General features: G+C 47.2%; 1 protein-coding gene and 1 pseudogene across 1 annotated transcript; one reads left to right on the forward strand and one right to left on the reverse strand.

Moving 5' to 3' along the window:
* Positions 1-708: 708 nt before the first annotated feature.
* On the reverse strand, positions 709-1,228 carry LOC118650569 (annotated as a pseudogene).
* A 5,869-nt stretch (positions 1,229-7,097) lies between these two features.
* LOC118650921 (solute carrier family 25 member 48-like) lies at positions 7,098-8,230 on the forward strand. The gene is given in 2 exon segments (XM_036299472.1): positions 7,098-7,707; positions 7,710-8,230. Coding segments are annotated over 2 exon segments (933 nt in total). The 5' UTR covers positions 7,098-7,151; the 3' UTR covers positions 8,087-8,230.
* The last annotated feature ends 7,164 nt before the right edge of the window (positions 8,231-15,394 follow it).

Genomic DNA, 15,394 nt, shown 5'->3' on the forward strand with positions numbered 1-15,394 from the left:
GGTCAGGGCAGGTGTTTGGTATCCGAATGTGTTTTTTTTGAAAAAGCAAAGTGCTGAGTTCTTTCTAAACATTCATATTGCCCCGGCACTTCCAAGTCTTCTGCTTAACAAAGATTCTACTCTTCAACCAGGCATTTTACCCTCCAAAGAGGACTGTCAGTGTACGTCAGTGAGAGATGTTCATGGGAAACCTTGCATGCTGTCACCCCACATCTTCTTAGAAAACAGTTCACACTCTCCATTTTCCTTCAGAGCAGGGGTCCTCAAACTACGGCCCACGGGCCACATGCGGCCCGCCGAAAGCATTTATCCAGCCCGCCAGGTGTTTTTGCCGCCGCTGTGTGCATAGGAATTTGTTCATAGTTTTTTTTTAAACTATAGTCCGGCCCTCCAACGGTCTGAGGGACAGTGAACTGCCCCTCTGTTTAAAAAGTTTGAGGACCCCTGCTTCAGAGCATTTAGAAAGTAAACTAAACTCAGATACTTCCAATCAGTCTCTGAATTATTTTTCTCGTCTAGGTCAGCTACCCTTTGCTATACAATGTCCAATCCCTGTGTTTTGGCTGTCTAGGTTGAATATTTTGCATTTAGGTAAGTTTCCCCTAAATTCCATAGTATTCTCAAGAGACCTTACTCCTGATTTTATTTTATTTTTTTAGTTTTTGGTTGTCTAATAATCTTTAATGGAAACATTTTCCTTTGTAGTTTTTAACTAGCTAGGCATTTCACTGCACCACTGTTGATATCATCTATGATGTCATGAGGATGGCAGCCACAGACTGGGCAGTCCCCAGGATCTCTTTAATGGTTCCAAAGAGTTCTCTAGCTAAAAATCGGTGCTGCATCTGTCGGGCAATGCAGACAATCACATCAAAAATGCTTATTTCCATTGTGCTTCTTCTTCTTCTTCTTTTTTTTTTTTTTGCTTCTTTCTGTCTCTTGGCAATTCTTTGAAGGCCTTGATGATCAGGGCAGAGGCAGAAGGCACTACCTCAATTTGGGCCTGTCTGTTCTGAATGGTCACTTTCACTGTAATCCTCAGACCCTTCCAATCACTGGTTGCTTTGGCGATGTCATCACCAACCTTTTTTGGAGACAGGCCAAGGGGGCCATTCTTGGGGGCCAGGGCAGACGTGGCACTCACTTCCCTACCAGTGCCCCTGAGGTATATCAAGGGGGGAAAACAGTAAGTGCCTCTGCAGAGCCCCAGCCACAGCCCTCTCCACATCGCTCTGGGCTGCCACCCACACTTTGCCTCTTCTCTACTCCTGATTTTAGAGACCTTTAGGAAAAGAAACCCCAAAACATTCTCACCATTAGCAGTTGAAGTCATGGAAAAGCATGAGATCATGTAGAGAGAGGACACGGGTGACTAGTGGAGAGAGTCTAAGTCAGAATCCTGGGAACAGCAACATTGAGGAGACAAGTGGAAGAGAGGTCAAAGATAAGGACTGGGCATGCCCAGCAGACACAGGAGTCAGATGAGCACAGAAAGCTAAGAAGCAGGAGAGCATGGACAATGTCCGTGCAGATGTGGACAGGGCAGCACCCCCAAATGTCAGTGCCCAGAAGGTAAGACTGGGAGACCAGCTGTGATGTACCAGGAGACAGGAGGGATAAACTCAAGAGGGGTCTAGTGAGACTGAGTTGATGTAAAATGCAGAACCCCAAAGATGTTATAGAGGATTTAAGCAGAGAACATGTAGAGAAAGAAGAGTTTCTTATAAGGTCATTTTGGGGGGAAAGGAGTTCACTACTTTGGGATATGAAGAAAAAGAACAGAACTGATTGCACATAGAGAACATAGCTATTTTCTGCAGTAGCTTATCAGGTTCAGGAGGTGTAGGGCTAGAGTGGGAAAATCACTCTAATGTAAGTAAAAAACTCTAGACTGAACAGTTCAACCTTGACTCATTTTTAAAAAATTGATTTCAGAGAGAGAAAGGAAGAGGGAGAGAATCAATGACCAGCTGTCTCCAGCACACTCCCTATTAGGGATGGAGCCGCAACCTGAGCATGTGCCCTGACCGGGAATCGAACCATGATCTCCTGGTTCATAGGTCAATGCTCAACTACTGAGCAACCCTGGCCAGGCAGTCTTGACTCATTTTTTAAAAAATTAAATCTTTATTGTTCATATTATTACAGTTGTTCCTCTTTTTCACCACATAGCTCCCCTCCACCCGGTTCCCACCCCACCTTCTGCCCTTACCGCCCCCCCCCCACTATCCTCATCCATAGGTGTACGATTTTTGTCCAGTCTCCTCCCACACCTCCCACATCCTCCCCCCCCACCCCCGGGAATAGTCAGTCCACTCCCTTTCTATGCCCCTGATTCTATTATATTCACCAGTTTATTCTGTTCATCAGATTATTTATTCACTTGAGTTTTAGATTCACTTGTTGATAGATGTGTATTTGTTGTTCATAAATTGTATCTTTACCTTTTTCTTCTTCCTCTTCTTAAAGAATACCTTTCAGCATTTCATATAATACTGGTTTGGTGGTGATGAACTCCTTTAGCTTTTCCTTATCTGTGAAGCTCTTTATCTGACCTTCAATTCTGAATGATAGTTTTGCTGGATAAAGTAATCTTGGTTGTAGGTTCTTGCTATTCATCACTTTGAATATTTCTTGCCTCTCCCTTCTGACCTGCATAGTTTCTGTTGAGAAATCAGCTGACAGTCATATGGGTACTCCCTTATAGGTAACTGACTTTTTTTCTCTTGCTGCTTTTGAGATTCTCTCTTTGTCTTTTGCTCTTGGCATTTTAATTATGATGTGTCTTGGTGTGGTCCTCTTTGGATTCCTTTTGTTTGGGGTTCTCTGTGCTTCCTGGACTTATAAGTCTATTTCTTTCACCAGGTAGGGGAAGTTTTTTGTCATTATTTCTTCAAAGAGGTTTTCAATATCTTGCTCTCTCTCTTCTTCTGGCATCCCCATAATTCTGATGTTGGTACGCTTGAAGCTGTCCCAGAGGCTCCTTACACTATCTTCATATTTTTGGATTCTTTTTTCTTTTTGTTTTTCCGGTTGGGTGTTTTTTGCTTCTTCGTATTTCAAATCTTTGACTTGATTCTTGCGATCCTCTAGTCTGCTGTTGGAACTCTGTATAATATTCTTTATTTCAGTCAGTGTATGCTTAATTTCTAGTTGGTCCTTTTTCATAACCTCAAGGGTCTCACTAGATTTCTTGAGGGTCTCACTAAGTTTATCGGCGGTTTCTAGAAAATTCTTGAAAACCCTTATAAGTGTGGTTTTGAACTCTATATCCAGTCGTTTGCTTTCCTCCATTTCTGTCATTTGTGACCTGTTTCTTTGTCTCCACATTTTTTATGTTTCCCTGTGTTGGTAGAGTGGCTTTCTTTGCTAGGTGTCCTATAGGGCCTGGTGGCTCAGCCTCCCCAATTACCAGAGGTGGACACTCTTGGTGCACCCCTTTGTGGGCTTTGTGCACAGCCTTGTTGTAGTTAAGCCTTGATTGTTGTAGGTATCACTAGGAGGAATTGACCTCTAGGCCAATTGGCTGTGAGAATCAGCTGTGTCTACAGTGGGAGAACTTCTGTGCTGGAGACACCCTTCTGAGGCAAGACTTGCTTCAGTGGGGCTTTGGTGCTCACTGAGTCTGCCCCCTGAGTGTGTCCCTTATGGATCTGAGGAGTTGTAATCTGGATGGTCCCACTCTGACCACTGGGTACACTGGCTCTTGGATCTAAAGAGGTGCTAATTTAGCCTCTGCCTGAGGCTACCCAGCAGGAGCTATGGAGAGTTCTGCAGATTCCTCTTCTTTGTTTGGGGTTTGGAGGTGCCCAGATGAGGCCCAGCTGTGAAGCAATGCAAGCTGCTGTGGGGCCTTGGGCCTTCTTTTGGAAGTTCTGTGTCTCTCTGACCCAGCTGCAGATTGTTAGTTAATTTTCAGATTGCAAAGGGCCAGGCCTTTCATATGCAAAAGCCTCTGCGCACAGCTTGGGTGGGGTGGGGTCTCAGGGAATCAACAGGGTGGAGCAAACAGCTATGGCTGATCCTCAGTCCTGCCCTAAGAGGCCCCGGGTCTCAGTGTCCTGGTAATCGCTGCAAGCACCTCTGAGAGAAAGCCGCCCTCGAGTTCTGACCGATGCCAGACAGTCCAGTTTCTCCCCGTATGAGTCTGGGTCCCCAGAGACTTGCCCGGAGCTGGAATTCAGAACATTTGGGAGCTTGAGACTCCCTCCCAATTGAAAAAGACAACCGTGTCCTCAGTTGCCAGCCCTTTCCACATGCGCCTGCATACCTCTGCACTTTACTTCCGCACCTCCTCTGAGTCTCAGTGTGCTTTTGTCTTTTCTTCTAGTTGTAGAATTTCCACTTAGCCAACCTTCCTGTGGTTCTGGATGATGTCCATTTTGTCTTTTAGTTGTATTTTTGAAGTGGTTGTGCGAGGCAGCAATTTCCAGTGTTTACCTATGCTGCCATCTTGGTTTCTCCTCTGGACTCATTTTTTAACTTGAGATCAAATGAAATCTTATAAAAAAGTTTTCATGACAATACTACATTAGATTCATTTGGGTTTTAGATCCCTTTACCTAATATTTAATTATCCCTTTCCAAATGTCAAGGCAAGATTGCCAATTAAGAGGCTCTGGAGCCGAAACCGGTTTGGCTCAGTGGATAGAGCGTCGGCTTGCGGACTGGGGGGTCCCAGGTTCGATTCCAGTCAAGGGCATGTACCTGGGTTGCAGGCACATCCCCAGTAGGAGATGTGCAGGAGGCAGCTGATCGATGTTTCTCTCTCATCGATGTTTCTGGCTTTCTATCTCTCTCCCTTCCTCTCTGTAAAAAATCAATAAAATATATTTTTTTAAAAAGTGGCTCTGGAACAGTTAATATAGCAATATCAAACTTGTACAAATTTAAAATTAGCCCTGATTTTGTTAAATACTAAGTGCTTAGTGGATATGACCATTATGAGCTAAAAGGGGGGAAAATGTCACAAAACCAATACCAGGCCCATTGGAAATATCATGGTTCAATCTGGAGTCATTGGGATGCAAAAAATACAGACGAACCATGTCAAAATGGAGTGGCTCACTGGGGGGAAATTGGGCGTATGTACACAGGATTGTTCTGTATGATTTCTTACAACCACATGTGAATCTACAATTATCTAAGATAGAAAGATACAGCAGTCTCCTCTTACCCACAGGGGATATGTTTCAAGACCACCAGAGGATGCCTGAAACCACAGATAGTACTGAACTATATACACTGTTTTTCCTATACATACGTACCTATGATAAAGTTTAATTTATAAACTAGGCACAGTAAGAGATTAACAATAATTAAAATATAGAACAATTATAGTAAGATACTGTAGTAAAAGTATGTGAATAGTTTGGGGGCCATTGTTAAGTAAACTAAGATTTACCTGAACACAAGCACTGCGATACTGTAACAGTCAATCTAATAACTGAGATGGCTTCCAAGTGTGTACAGCCTAGATATGCTGGATTAAGGGATGGCTAATGTCCTAGGCAGGATGCAGTAGAATGGTCAGGAGATTTCCTCATGTTATTCAGAATGTTGCACAGCTGCCTGGCTAGCGTGGCTCAGTGGTTGAGAATCAACCTATGAACTAGGACATCACAGTTCGATTCTTGGTCAGGGCTCATGCCCGGGTTTCAGTCTTGATCCCCCCTGGGGAGCATGCAGGAGGCAGCCAATGATTGATTCTCTCTCATCATTGATGTTTCTATCTCTCTCTCCCTCTCCCTTCCTTCTGAAATCAATAAAAAAAATATGTAGGGAGAACCAAGATGGCGGCATAGGCTAATGCCGGAGATTGCTGCCTTGAACAACCAAATCAAAACACACCTAAAAGACGGAACGGACATCATCCAGAACCACAGGAAGGCTGGCTGAGTGGAAATTCTACATCTAGGAGGAAAGAGAATATCATACCCAGACTCAGAGGAGGCGCAGTGCTGAAGTGAAATACTCAGGTATGGAGTGCACGCGGAGCGGGCTGGCGGCGGAGGGCACGGTTGGTGCTTTCAATCGGGAGGGAGTCTCAGATTCTGAGCTCCAGATCCGGGTGAGTCTCTAGGGACCCAGACTCAAACGGGAGAAGCGGGACTGTCTGGCTTCGGTCGGAACTCGATGGCAGCTTTCTCTCCGAGGTTTGCAGCGGTTGCTGAGACTCTGTGAGGCAGAGCCCCTAGGGACGGAACTGAGAGCCGCCATAACTGCTCTCTCCGGCCCACCCTGTTGATCCCCAGCCCAAGTGACCCACCCGCCCCGCCCAAGCCCTGCACACAGCCATTTGCCAGATAGCCTCAGGCAAAGGCTAGATTAGCACCTCCCTAGAGGACAGAAGTTTTCCCACTGCAGACACAGCTGATTCTCACAGCCAGCTGGCCTGGAGGTCAAATCCCCCTAGTATTAACTACAACAATCAAGGCTTAACTACAGGAGGACTGCACACAAAGACCACTAGGGGGTGCACCAAGAAAGCATAAAAAAATGCGGAGACAAAGAAACAGGACAAAACTGTCAATGGAGGATATTCAGTTCAGAACCACACTTTTTTTTATATATATTTTTTATTGATTTTTTACAGAGAGGAAGGGAGAGGGACAGAGAGCTAGAAACATCGATGAGAGAGACACATCCAATCAGCTGCCTCCTGCACACCCGCCACTGGGGATGTGCCCGCAACCAAGGTACATGCCCTCGACCGGAATCGAACCCGGGACCCTTCAGTCCCCAGGCCGACGCTCCATCCACTGAGCCAAACCGGTCAAGGCCAGAACCACACTTTTAAGGTTTCTCAAGAACTGTCTAGAAGCCGCTGATAAACTTAATGAGATCCTCAACAAATCTAATGAGACCCTCGATGTTATGATAAAGAACCAACTAGAAATTAAACATACACGGACTGAAATAACGAATATTATACAGACTCCCAACAGCAGACCAGAGGACTGCAAGAATCAAGGCAAAGATTTGAAATGCGAAGAAGCAAAAATCACCCAACCTGTCTCTGCTATCCTCCTCCTCCTCCTCCTCCTCCTTCTCCTCCTCTTCCTCCGAGCGCCCCTCCCGCGGGCCACGCCCCTCACACATTGAATGGGTACCGACCAGGCCCAGGTGGGCGCATTGCCGCGGCCCCGGCCATGGGCAGCTTCCAGCTGGAAGAGTTTGCGGCGGGCTGGATCGGAGGTGCAGCCAGTGTCATTGTCAGCTACCCTCTGGACACGGTCAAGACTCGCCTGCAGGCCGGCGTGGGCTATGGGAACACGCTCAGCTGCATCCGCATGGTGTACAGGAAGGAGAGTGTGTTCGGCTTCTTCAAGGGCATGTCCTTCCCCCTGGCCAGCATCGCCGTGTACAACTCGGTGGTGTTTGGGGTCTTCAGTAACATGCAGAGGTTCTTCAGCCAGCTCCACAGCAGGGAGCCTGAGGCCAGCCTGCCCCACACCCTGTCAGACCTGCTCCTGGCCAGCATGGTGGCCAGCGTGGTGTCAGTCGGACTGGGCACGCCTGTGGACCTCATCAAGATCCGCCTGCAGATGCAAACACAGGCATTTCGGGAAACCAGCCTCAGTTTGAAGAACAGGGCAGTGGCTCTCGGGGAGCAGCCAGCCTACCAGGGGCCTGTGCATTGCATTGCAACCATCATGCGGACTGAGGGCCTGGCGGGGCTATACCGGTGTGCCGGTGACATGATGCTGAGGACGTCCCGGGCTATTGCCTCTACTTTGTTCCCTATGTGTTCCTGACCAACTGGATCACACCTAAAGCCTGTGCAGACCCCAGCCCCTATGCTGTATGGCTGGCAGGTGGCATGGCAGGAGCAATTTCTTGGGGGACAGCGACTCCTATGGATGTTGTGAAAAGTCGACTCCAGGCTGATGGGGTTTACATAAACAAATACAAAGGTGTCCTGGACTGTATCTCCCAGAGTTACCAGAAGGACGGCCTTAAAGTGTTTTTCAGAGGCATCACAGTGAATGCTGTGCGGGGCTTCCCCATGAGCGCAGCCATGTTCCTGGGGTATGAGCTCTCGCTGCGGGCCATCAGAGGGAACTACCCGGTGACCAGCCCCTGAGTGCCAGGGCCAGGGCTGGTGTCATGGACCAGGGCCTCATTCCCTGCAGGGCGAGGCCTCTCCAGAACCTGCTCACCTCCGAACCCCTTCTTTCGGATTGCAAGCACTCTGCTCCTCCCCACCCAGCTGGACCATTGATAAACCACCACCTATTTTTTATCTGCTCTGGCACCTGGCAAAAAGTGGGGCGAAATAGACCTCTTTCCCATGACTGCTGTAAACTCACTGGGAATTCACAGAGGAGCTGGAGTTGTCTCTAAGTTTCCAAATAAAAACAATGAAAACTTCTTCAGGTCATTTCTGTATCGGATGCTTCTGCCTGGCTTCCAAGAGACACAGGCCACCCTCACTCTTCCCTCTGTTAGACCCCTGTAGATGTCACCAGAGAAGAGGCCATTCCACGCAGGTGAGAAGTCTCACTTCCCTTTTCCCAGCTGCCTGAGGTGGGCAACGGAGTGGGAGGAAGCCCTGTAGGCGCTCTACCCCCTGCGGCCAGCAGTATGTGCTGGTCACGCTCCAGAGGCCGGGGCACTGAGTGCGGGTGGGGTGGGCGTTCTCTGGGCCTTATAAAAACAAACAAACAAAAAAACCCAAAAACACCCAACCGGAAAAGCAAAATGAAAAAAGAATCCGAAAATACGAAGATAGTGTAAGGAGCCTCTGGGACAGCTTCAAACGTACCAACATCAGAATTATAGGGGTGCCAGAAGTTGAGAGAGAGCAAGATATTGAAAACCTATTTGAAGAAATAATGACAGAAAACTTCCCCTACCTGGTGAAAGAAATAGACTTACAAGTCCAGGAAGCACGGAGAACCCCAAACAAAAGGAATCCAAAGAGGACCACACCAAGACACATCATAATTAAAATGCCAAGAGCAAAAGACAAAGAGGGACTCTTAAGAGCAGCAAGAGAAAGAAACTCTGTTACCTACAAGGGAGTACCCATACGACTGTCAGCTGATTTCTCAACAGAAACTTTGCAGGCCAGAAGGGAATGGCAAAAAATATTCAAAGTGATGAATGCCAAGAACCTACAACCAAGATTACTTTATCCAGCAAAGCTATCATTCAGAACTGAAGGTCAGATAAAGAGCTTCACAGATAAGGAAAAGCTAAAGGAGTTCATCACCACTAAACCAGTATTATATGAAATGCTGAAAGGTATCCTTTAAGAAGAGGAAGAAGAAGAAAAAGGTAAAGGTACAAATTATGAACAACAAACATGCATCTATCAACAAGTGAATCTAAGAATCAAGTGAATAAATAATCTGATGAACAGAATGAACTGTTGATTATAATAGAATCAGGGACATAGAAAGGGAATGGACTGACTATTCTTGGGGGGGAAAGGGGTGTGGGAGATGTGGGAAGAGACTGGACAAAAATTGTGCACCTATGGATGAGGACAGTGGGTGGGGAGTGAGGGCGGATGGTGGGGCTGGAACTGGGAGGAGGGGAGTTATGGGGGGGAAAAAGAGGAACAAATGTAATAATCTGAACAATAAAGATTTAATTAAGAAACATCAAAAAAAAATATGTATTTTTTAAAAGACTGCAGGCTCCTCCCAGGCCAGGGCCCTTGTTGAGGCTCATGCAGGAGGCAACCAATCGATGTGTTTCTCTCACATCAGTATTTCTCTCTGTCTTTCCCTCTGTCTCTCTAAAAAAAAAAAAAATCAATAGAAAAATAGCCTTTTGTAGGGCTAACTTGAAACTAAGCCTCTGGTCAGTCCAGGAATGGAATATTTCATAGTATAGACCATAAAGTAATATTTTTTTTAAAATATATTTTATTGATTTTTTACAGAGAGGAAGGGAGAGAGATAGAGAGTCAGAAACATCGATGAGAGAGAAACATCGATCAGCCGCCTCCTGCACATCCCCCACTGGGGATGTGCCCGCAACCCAGGTACATGCCCTTGACCGGAATCGAACCTGGGACCTTTCAGTCCGCAGGCCGACGCTCTATCCACTGAGCCAAACCGGTTTCGGCCATAAAGTAATATTTTAATGTAGAGACTTTTAAAAAAACAAACAAAAAACACTTGCAGGAACCCACTTAAGTGGCACCAACCTTGACTTCCAAATGGAACAGTACATCTACAAAAGGAAAAATTATGTCAGTCATTGCTTTAGCTATGGTTTTTATTGTGTGTACTAGAGGCCCGGTGCACAAAAATTTGTGCACTCGCGGGGGTCCCTCAGCCCTGCCTGTGCCCTCTCACAGTCTGGGACCCCTCGGGGGATGTCCACTTGCTAGCGGTTAGCAGGCCTAAGCTGCTATTGGACATCCTTAGTGCTGCTGAGGAGGTGGGAGAGGCTCCCGCCACCACCGCTGTGCTGGCAGCTGGCAGCCGTCAGCCTGGCTTGTGGCTGAGCAGAGCTCCCCCTGTGGGAGCGCATTGCCACCAGTGGGCATCTCCTGCATTGAGTGTCTGCCCCCTGGTGGTCAGTGTGTGTCATGGTGACCAGTCATTCCCAGTTGTTCTGCTGTTAGGGTCAACTTGAATATTACCCTTTTATTATATAGGATAGAGGCCTGGTGCACGGGTGGGGGCTGGCTGGTTTGCCCTGAAGGGTGTCCGGGATCAGGGTGGGGGTCCCACTGGGGTGCCTGACCAGCCTCGGTGAGGGGCTGAGGGCCATTTTCAGGCTGGCCATGCCCTTGGGCTGGAAGCAGGTATCTGGGATTTATTTATCTTCTATAATTGAAACTTTGTAGCCCTGAGAGGAGTCCAGTGCCAACCAGACCCGGCGGGAAGTTTGGCTTCCTCCATCGCTGGGGGCAACTTAAGCCTCCTGCTCACTCCAGCTCCGTGGCCGCCACCATCTTTGTGATGGACTGAGGGAGTGATGGAGTGAGGGTGTGATAGTTAATTTGCATACTACTCTTTTATTAGATAGGATTTTTTTTCCATTCCAGCTTTAAAAACAAATTTTGACCTCACTGTTCTGAAAAAAAAGGAAAGGAAAAAAACCAAAACCCTATTGAAACATTTTCTTTGCAGTGTCTCCTTTCACTTAGCAGCCAAATCCCCCTCCAGCTCCATCTCTTCACCTGCCCTTTTTCCAGCTGGTTTGCCTATTTTACTAGTAGACTCATTTTGCCTCTGTGTCCCTACCTTCTTGGGAAGTTAGGAAGGTACATGAGCAAACTATGACTTGCTGCAATCCTAGACATTTTTCCATTGGCAGTCAACTTAATTCAATTAACCCCTCCCTCATAAAGACCTATCCCTCATAATTCTATCACTTGCCCCTTAGCAGCTCCCTCTTGTATTTCCAAATGTTCACTCTTTTCATCAAGTTCCCCATCGCATCAATGCCCATCTCTCTTTCAGTGGATGGCCTTGATTTTATTTCCTCTATAAAAAATGACACAATCACCCCTTATCTACTCTTATTGCCTCCTTCAACACTGGCTCTCATTCTCCTCCAGCATCTTCTCCTCAAACACCTCCTCTCATTACTCTATTTTCAATACCTTCCTCTGTTTTTTCCTTTCAGTCTATAAGTATGTTACATTTCTCCAACCAAAAACCATCAAAACTCCTTTCCTGGGTTTTATGAACTCTAAAGCTACTTCCATCTTCCTCCTTATCTCATCTCTCAACCTAATATGGGCTGACCTCTATCTCCACTTCACTGAAATTGCTCTAAATTCACCTGTTACTAAATTGCCAAATCTCAATTCTAATTTATGCTTTCCTCCCCAAAGTAACAATACTGCCAGCCTCTTATTTCTTGAGCTTTTCATTTCTCTAGGTTTCCAGAAAACTTGTTATTCAGACCATTCTTTTATTACTAGGTATCTCCTCTGATCATTAGGTTTCTCTCTTGGCCCTCTTATTCTATATGCTTCCCATCTCTGACTCATCCACAGCCTAATTTGAATCAATGATTTAAATTATCTTCTGTATACCAATAATTCCAAATCTCTATCTTTAATCTTAACTTCTCTTTTGACCTCCCTTATCACTAATACCTCATTTCAAATTTACTGGAAATTTGCTTCTCATATATGCTATATCTCAGTTAATGCTGTCATTACACATGGTTCCCCAAGCCAGAAACTTTGGATTTAGAGAATTATCCTTAACTCTTCCCTAACCCTCATATCTCATCCATTATAGGGAAGCGATGTTCACTCTACTTCTAAATCCGTCCCTTCCTCTCTATTCCCAATGTCCCTTTAGCTCAGGCTTTGAATTTCTGTTCTGGATAGGGATGCTAGCCATTTCCTCTTGTCTGTTTTCTGTATGCAGTGAGCTGTGACAGTACTGTTTGCTCTGTCTGCTCAAATATTATAGTAAATCTTAGTAGTCCAATTAGTGTGGTGTGGGTGGAGAGGCAGTGAGAAGCATAAGACTGGACCAAAAATAACATAGTAATAGGCTATTCTGTTGGGAAAAAATCACATATATTTCAATGGATAAAAAGGTGACTTGACCTAGCTGGTTTGGCTCAATGGATAGAGCGTCTGCCTGGGGACTGAAGGATCCCGGGTTTGATTTCAGTTAAGGACACATGCCCAGGTTGCTGGCTCCATCCCCAGTAGGGGGCGTGCAGGAGGCAGCCGATCAATGATTCTCATCATTGATGTTTCTCTCTCTCTCTCCCTTCCTATATCAATAAAAAAATATATATTTTTTAAAAAGATGACTTATTATTAAGTTATTCATATGTAGGCTAGAAGACAAAATTGAAAAGGCAAAGCAGATGACACTGATGGCTCTTTTGTAAAGATCTTTTGCACCATCCTTTGCTTTGTTCCTGCAGATCCTGCAGTAAATCCTGGTATTAAGTAACTGTTCCTTGCCTTAATCTGCAGTTTAAGGGTTTCCTAGGAAATAAACATTTCATTTATTTGTTAATGTGTGATGCTTCTGCTCCATCCTAACTTTTAAGAAAGTGAGTTTGCACTTCAAATTCTTTCAATGCATGAATATCACTAAATATTTCTGATGCCATTTATTCCCATTTTAAGTTTTCAATTCATGCAAAAGGTAATGAAATATTTGACTTCACATTATTGTATTAAATGAAATTCATGTATTTCTTTTGTCCTATATTACATAACTTTGTCTCCTGTCCTTACACTTTCCAAAATATTCCATTCTTCCATGCCTTCATACATATTGTCCTTCTACCTAGAATGCCCAAATTCTTGTCTGACTCCAAATTCACTTTTACAATTCAGCTCAAATATGACCTCATTTAAGTCACCTTCTCTGTTGTTGTATGTGTGTGTGTTTTGTTGTTGTTAATCCTTACCTGAGGATATTTTTCCCATTGATTTTTAGAGAGAGTGGAAGGAAGGGAGGGAGGGAGAGAGGGGAAGAAATGAGGCAGGGAGAGAGAAACATCAAAGTGAGAGTGACACATTGATTGGTTGCCTCCTGCATGTGCCCTAACCAAAGACTGTTTTCAAGTTCTCTATAAATTTAAGATTCAGCACAATTTCTAGTACATACAAAACATCCTATCTAATAAAAGAGAAACATCGTAATTAGCATACGACCGCTACCCTTCCCATTGGCTAATCAGGGTGATATGCAAATTAACTGCCAGCTAAGATGGTGGCCGGCAGCCAGGCAGCTTAAACTGAACATGAGGCTTGCTTGCTTCAGTGACGGAGGACTGCAACGTTCCCCGCCTGCCTTGCCAGCCTCTGAGCTTGCAGTTTAAGAAACATTGTAACAAATATAGAAGCTAAACAAAACCCCAGAAACCTGCTTTCAGCGAGCCGGGATCTCAGAGCTGGAGTTATACATTGTTTCGATTATAGAACCTAAACAAACCAGATACCTGCTTTCAGCAGCTGAAGCCTCATAGCTGGAGCCAGAGCTAAAGCTGGCCCAGAATAAAAAAAGAAAAAGAAAAAAAGGAGCAGTTGGGAGCTTCAGTCCCAGCCTGAAAACAGCCCTCAGCCCCTCACCCAGACTGGCCAGGCACCCCAGTGGGGACCCCCACTCTGAAGGGTGTGTGACCAGCTGCAAACAGCCATCATCCCCTCATCCAGGCTGGCCAGGCACCCCAGTGAGGACCCCCACCCTGATCCAGGACACCCTTCAGGGCAAACCAGCCGGCCCCCACCCATGCACCAGGCCTCTATTCTATATAGTAAAAGGGTAATATGCCTCCCAGCACCGGGATCAGCGGAGCCGCAAGGCCTCCTGGCACCGGGATCAGTGTGACAGGGGACAGTGCCCAAACCCCCTGATCACCCTGCAGCTCTGTGTGTGACAGGGGGTGGGGCCACAACCTCCCTATCGGCCCTGCTCTGTTCCTGACAGGGGAAGGCGCCCCAACCCCCTGATCGGCCCTGCTCTGTGGGTGATAGAGGGCAGAGCCCCAACCCCCTGATCCGCCCTGCTCTGCGTGTGACAGGGGGCGGTGCCCCAACTCCCTTATCGGCCCTACTGGGTGAGTGACGGGGGGAGCTCCTCAACCCCCTGATGGGCCCTGCTCTGTGCATGACAGGGGGGAGCTCCCCAACCCCCTGATGGGCCCTGCTCTAAGCGTGACAGGGGGGAACTCCCCAACCCCCTGATCGCCCTGCGGCTCTGTGTGTGACAGGGTGTGGCGCCCAAACCCCCCCACCCTGCAGGCCCTGCTCTGTGTGTGATGGGGTAGAGCCATAACCTCCCCATCGGCCCTGCTCAGAGTGTGAGAGTGGCGGCGCCCCAACCCCCTGATCGGCCCTGCTCTGTGGATGATAGAGGGTGGCGCCCCAACCCCCTCTCCCCCCATGGGCCCTGCTCTGTGTGTGATGGGGTAGAGCCATAACCTCCCCATTGGCCCTGCCCTGAGTGTGACAGTGGCGGCACCCCAACCCCCTGATCGGCCCTGCGCTGTGGGTGATAGAGGGCGGTGCCCCAACTCCCCTATCGGCCCTACTCTGTGCGTGACAGGGGGGAGCTCCCCAACCCCCCTGATGGGCCCTGCTCTGTGCGTGACTGGGGGGAACTCCCCAACCCCCTGATCGACCCTGCTCTGTGCGTGACAGGGTAAGGAGCCCCAACCCCCCTGATGGGCCCTGCTCTGTGAGTGACGGGGTGGCGCTGCAACCTCCCCATCGATCCTGCCTTGAGTGTGACAGGGGGCGGTGCCCCAACCCCCCAATCGGCCCTACCCTGAGCGTGACTGAGGTTGGCATTGCAACCTCCCAATCCTCCCTGCTCTGTGAATGACAGGGGGTGGTGCCCCAACTCCCCAATCAGCCCTGCTCTGAGCCCGACCAGGGGCTGCACCTAGGGATTGGGCCTGCCCTCTGCCACCCGGGAGCAGGCCTAAGCCAGCAGGG

The sequence above is a fragment of the Myotis myotis genome, unplaced genomic scaffold (genome assembly GCF_014108235.1).
Source record: "Myotis myotis isolate mMyoMyo1 unplaced genomic scaffold, mMyoMyo1.p scaffold_m19_p_3, whole genome shotgun sequence".
Classification (NCBI taxonomy): Eukaryota; Metazoa; Chordata; class Mammalia; order Chiroptera; family Vespertilionidae; genus Myotis; species Myotis myotis.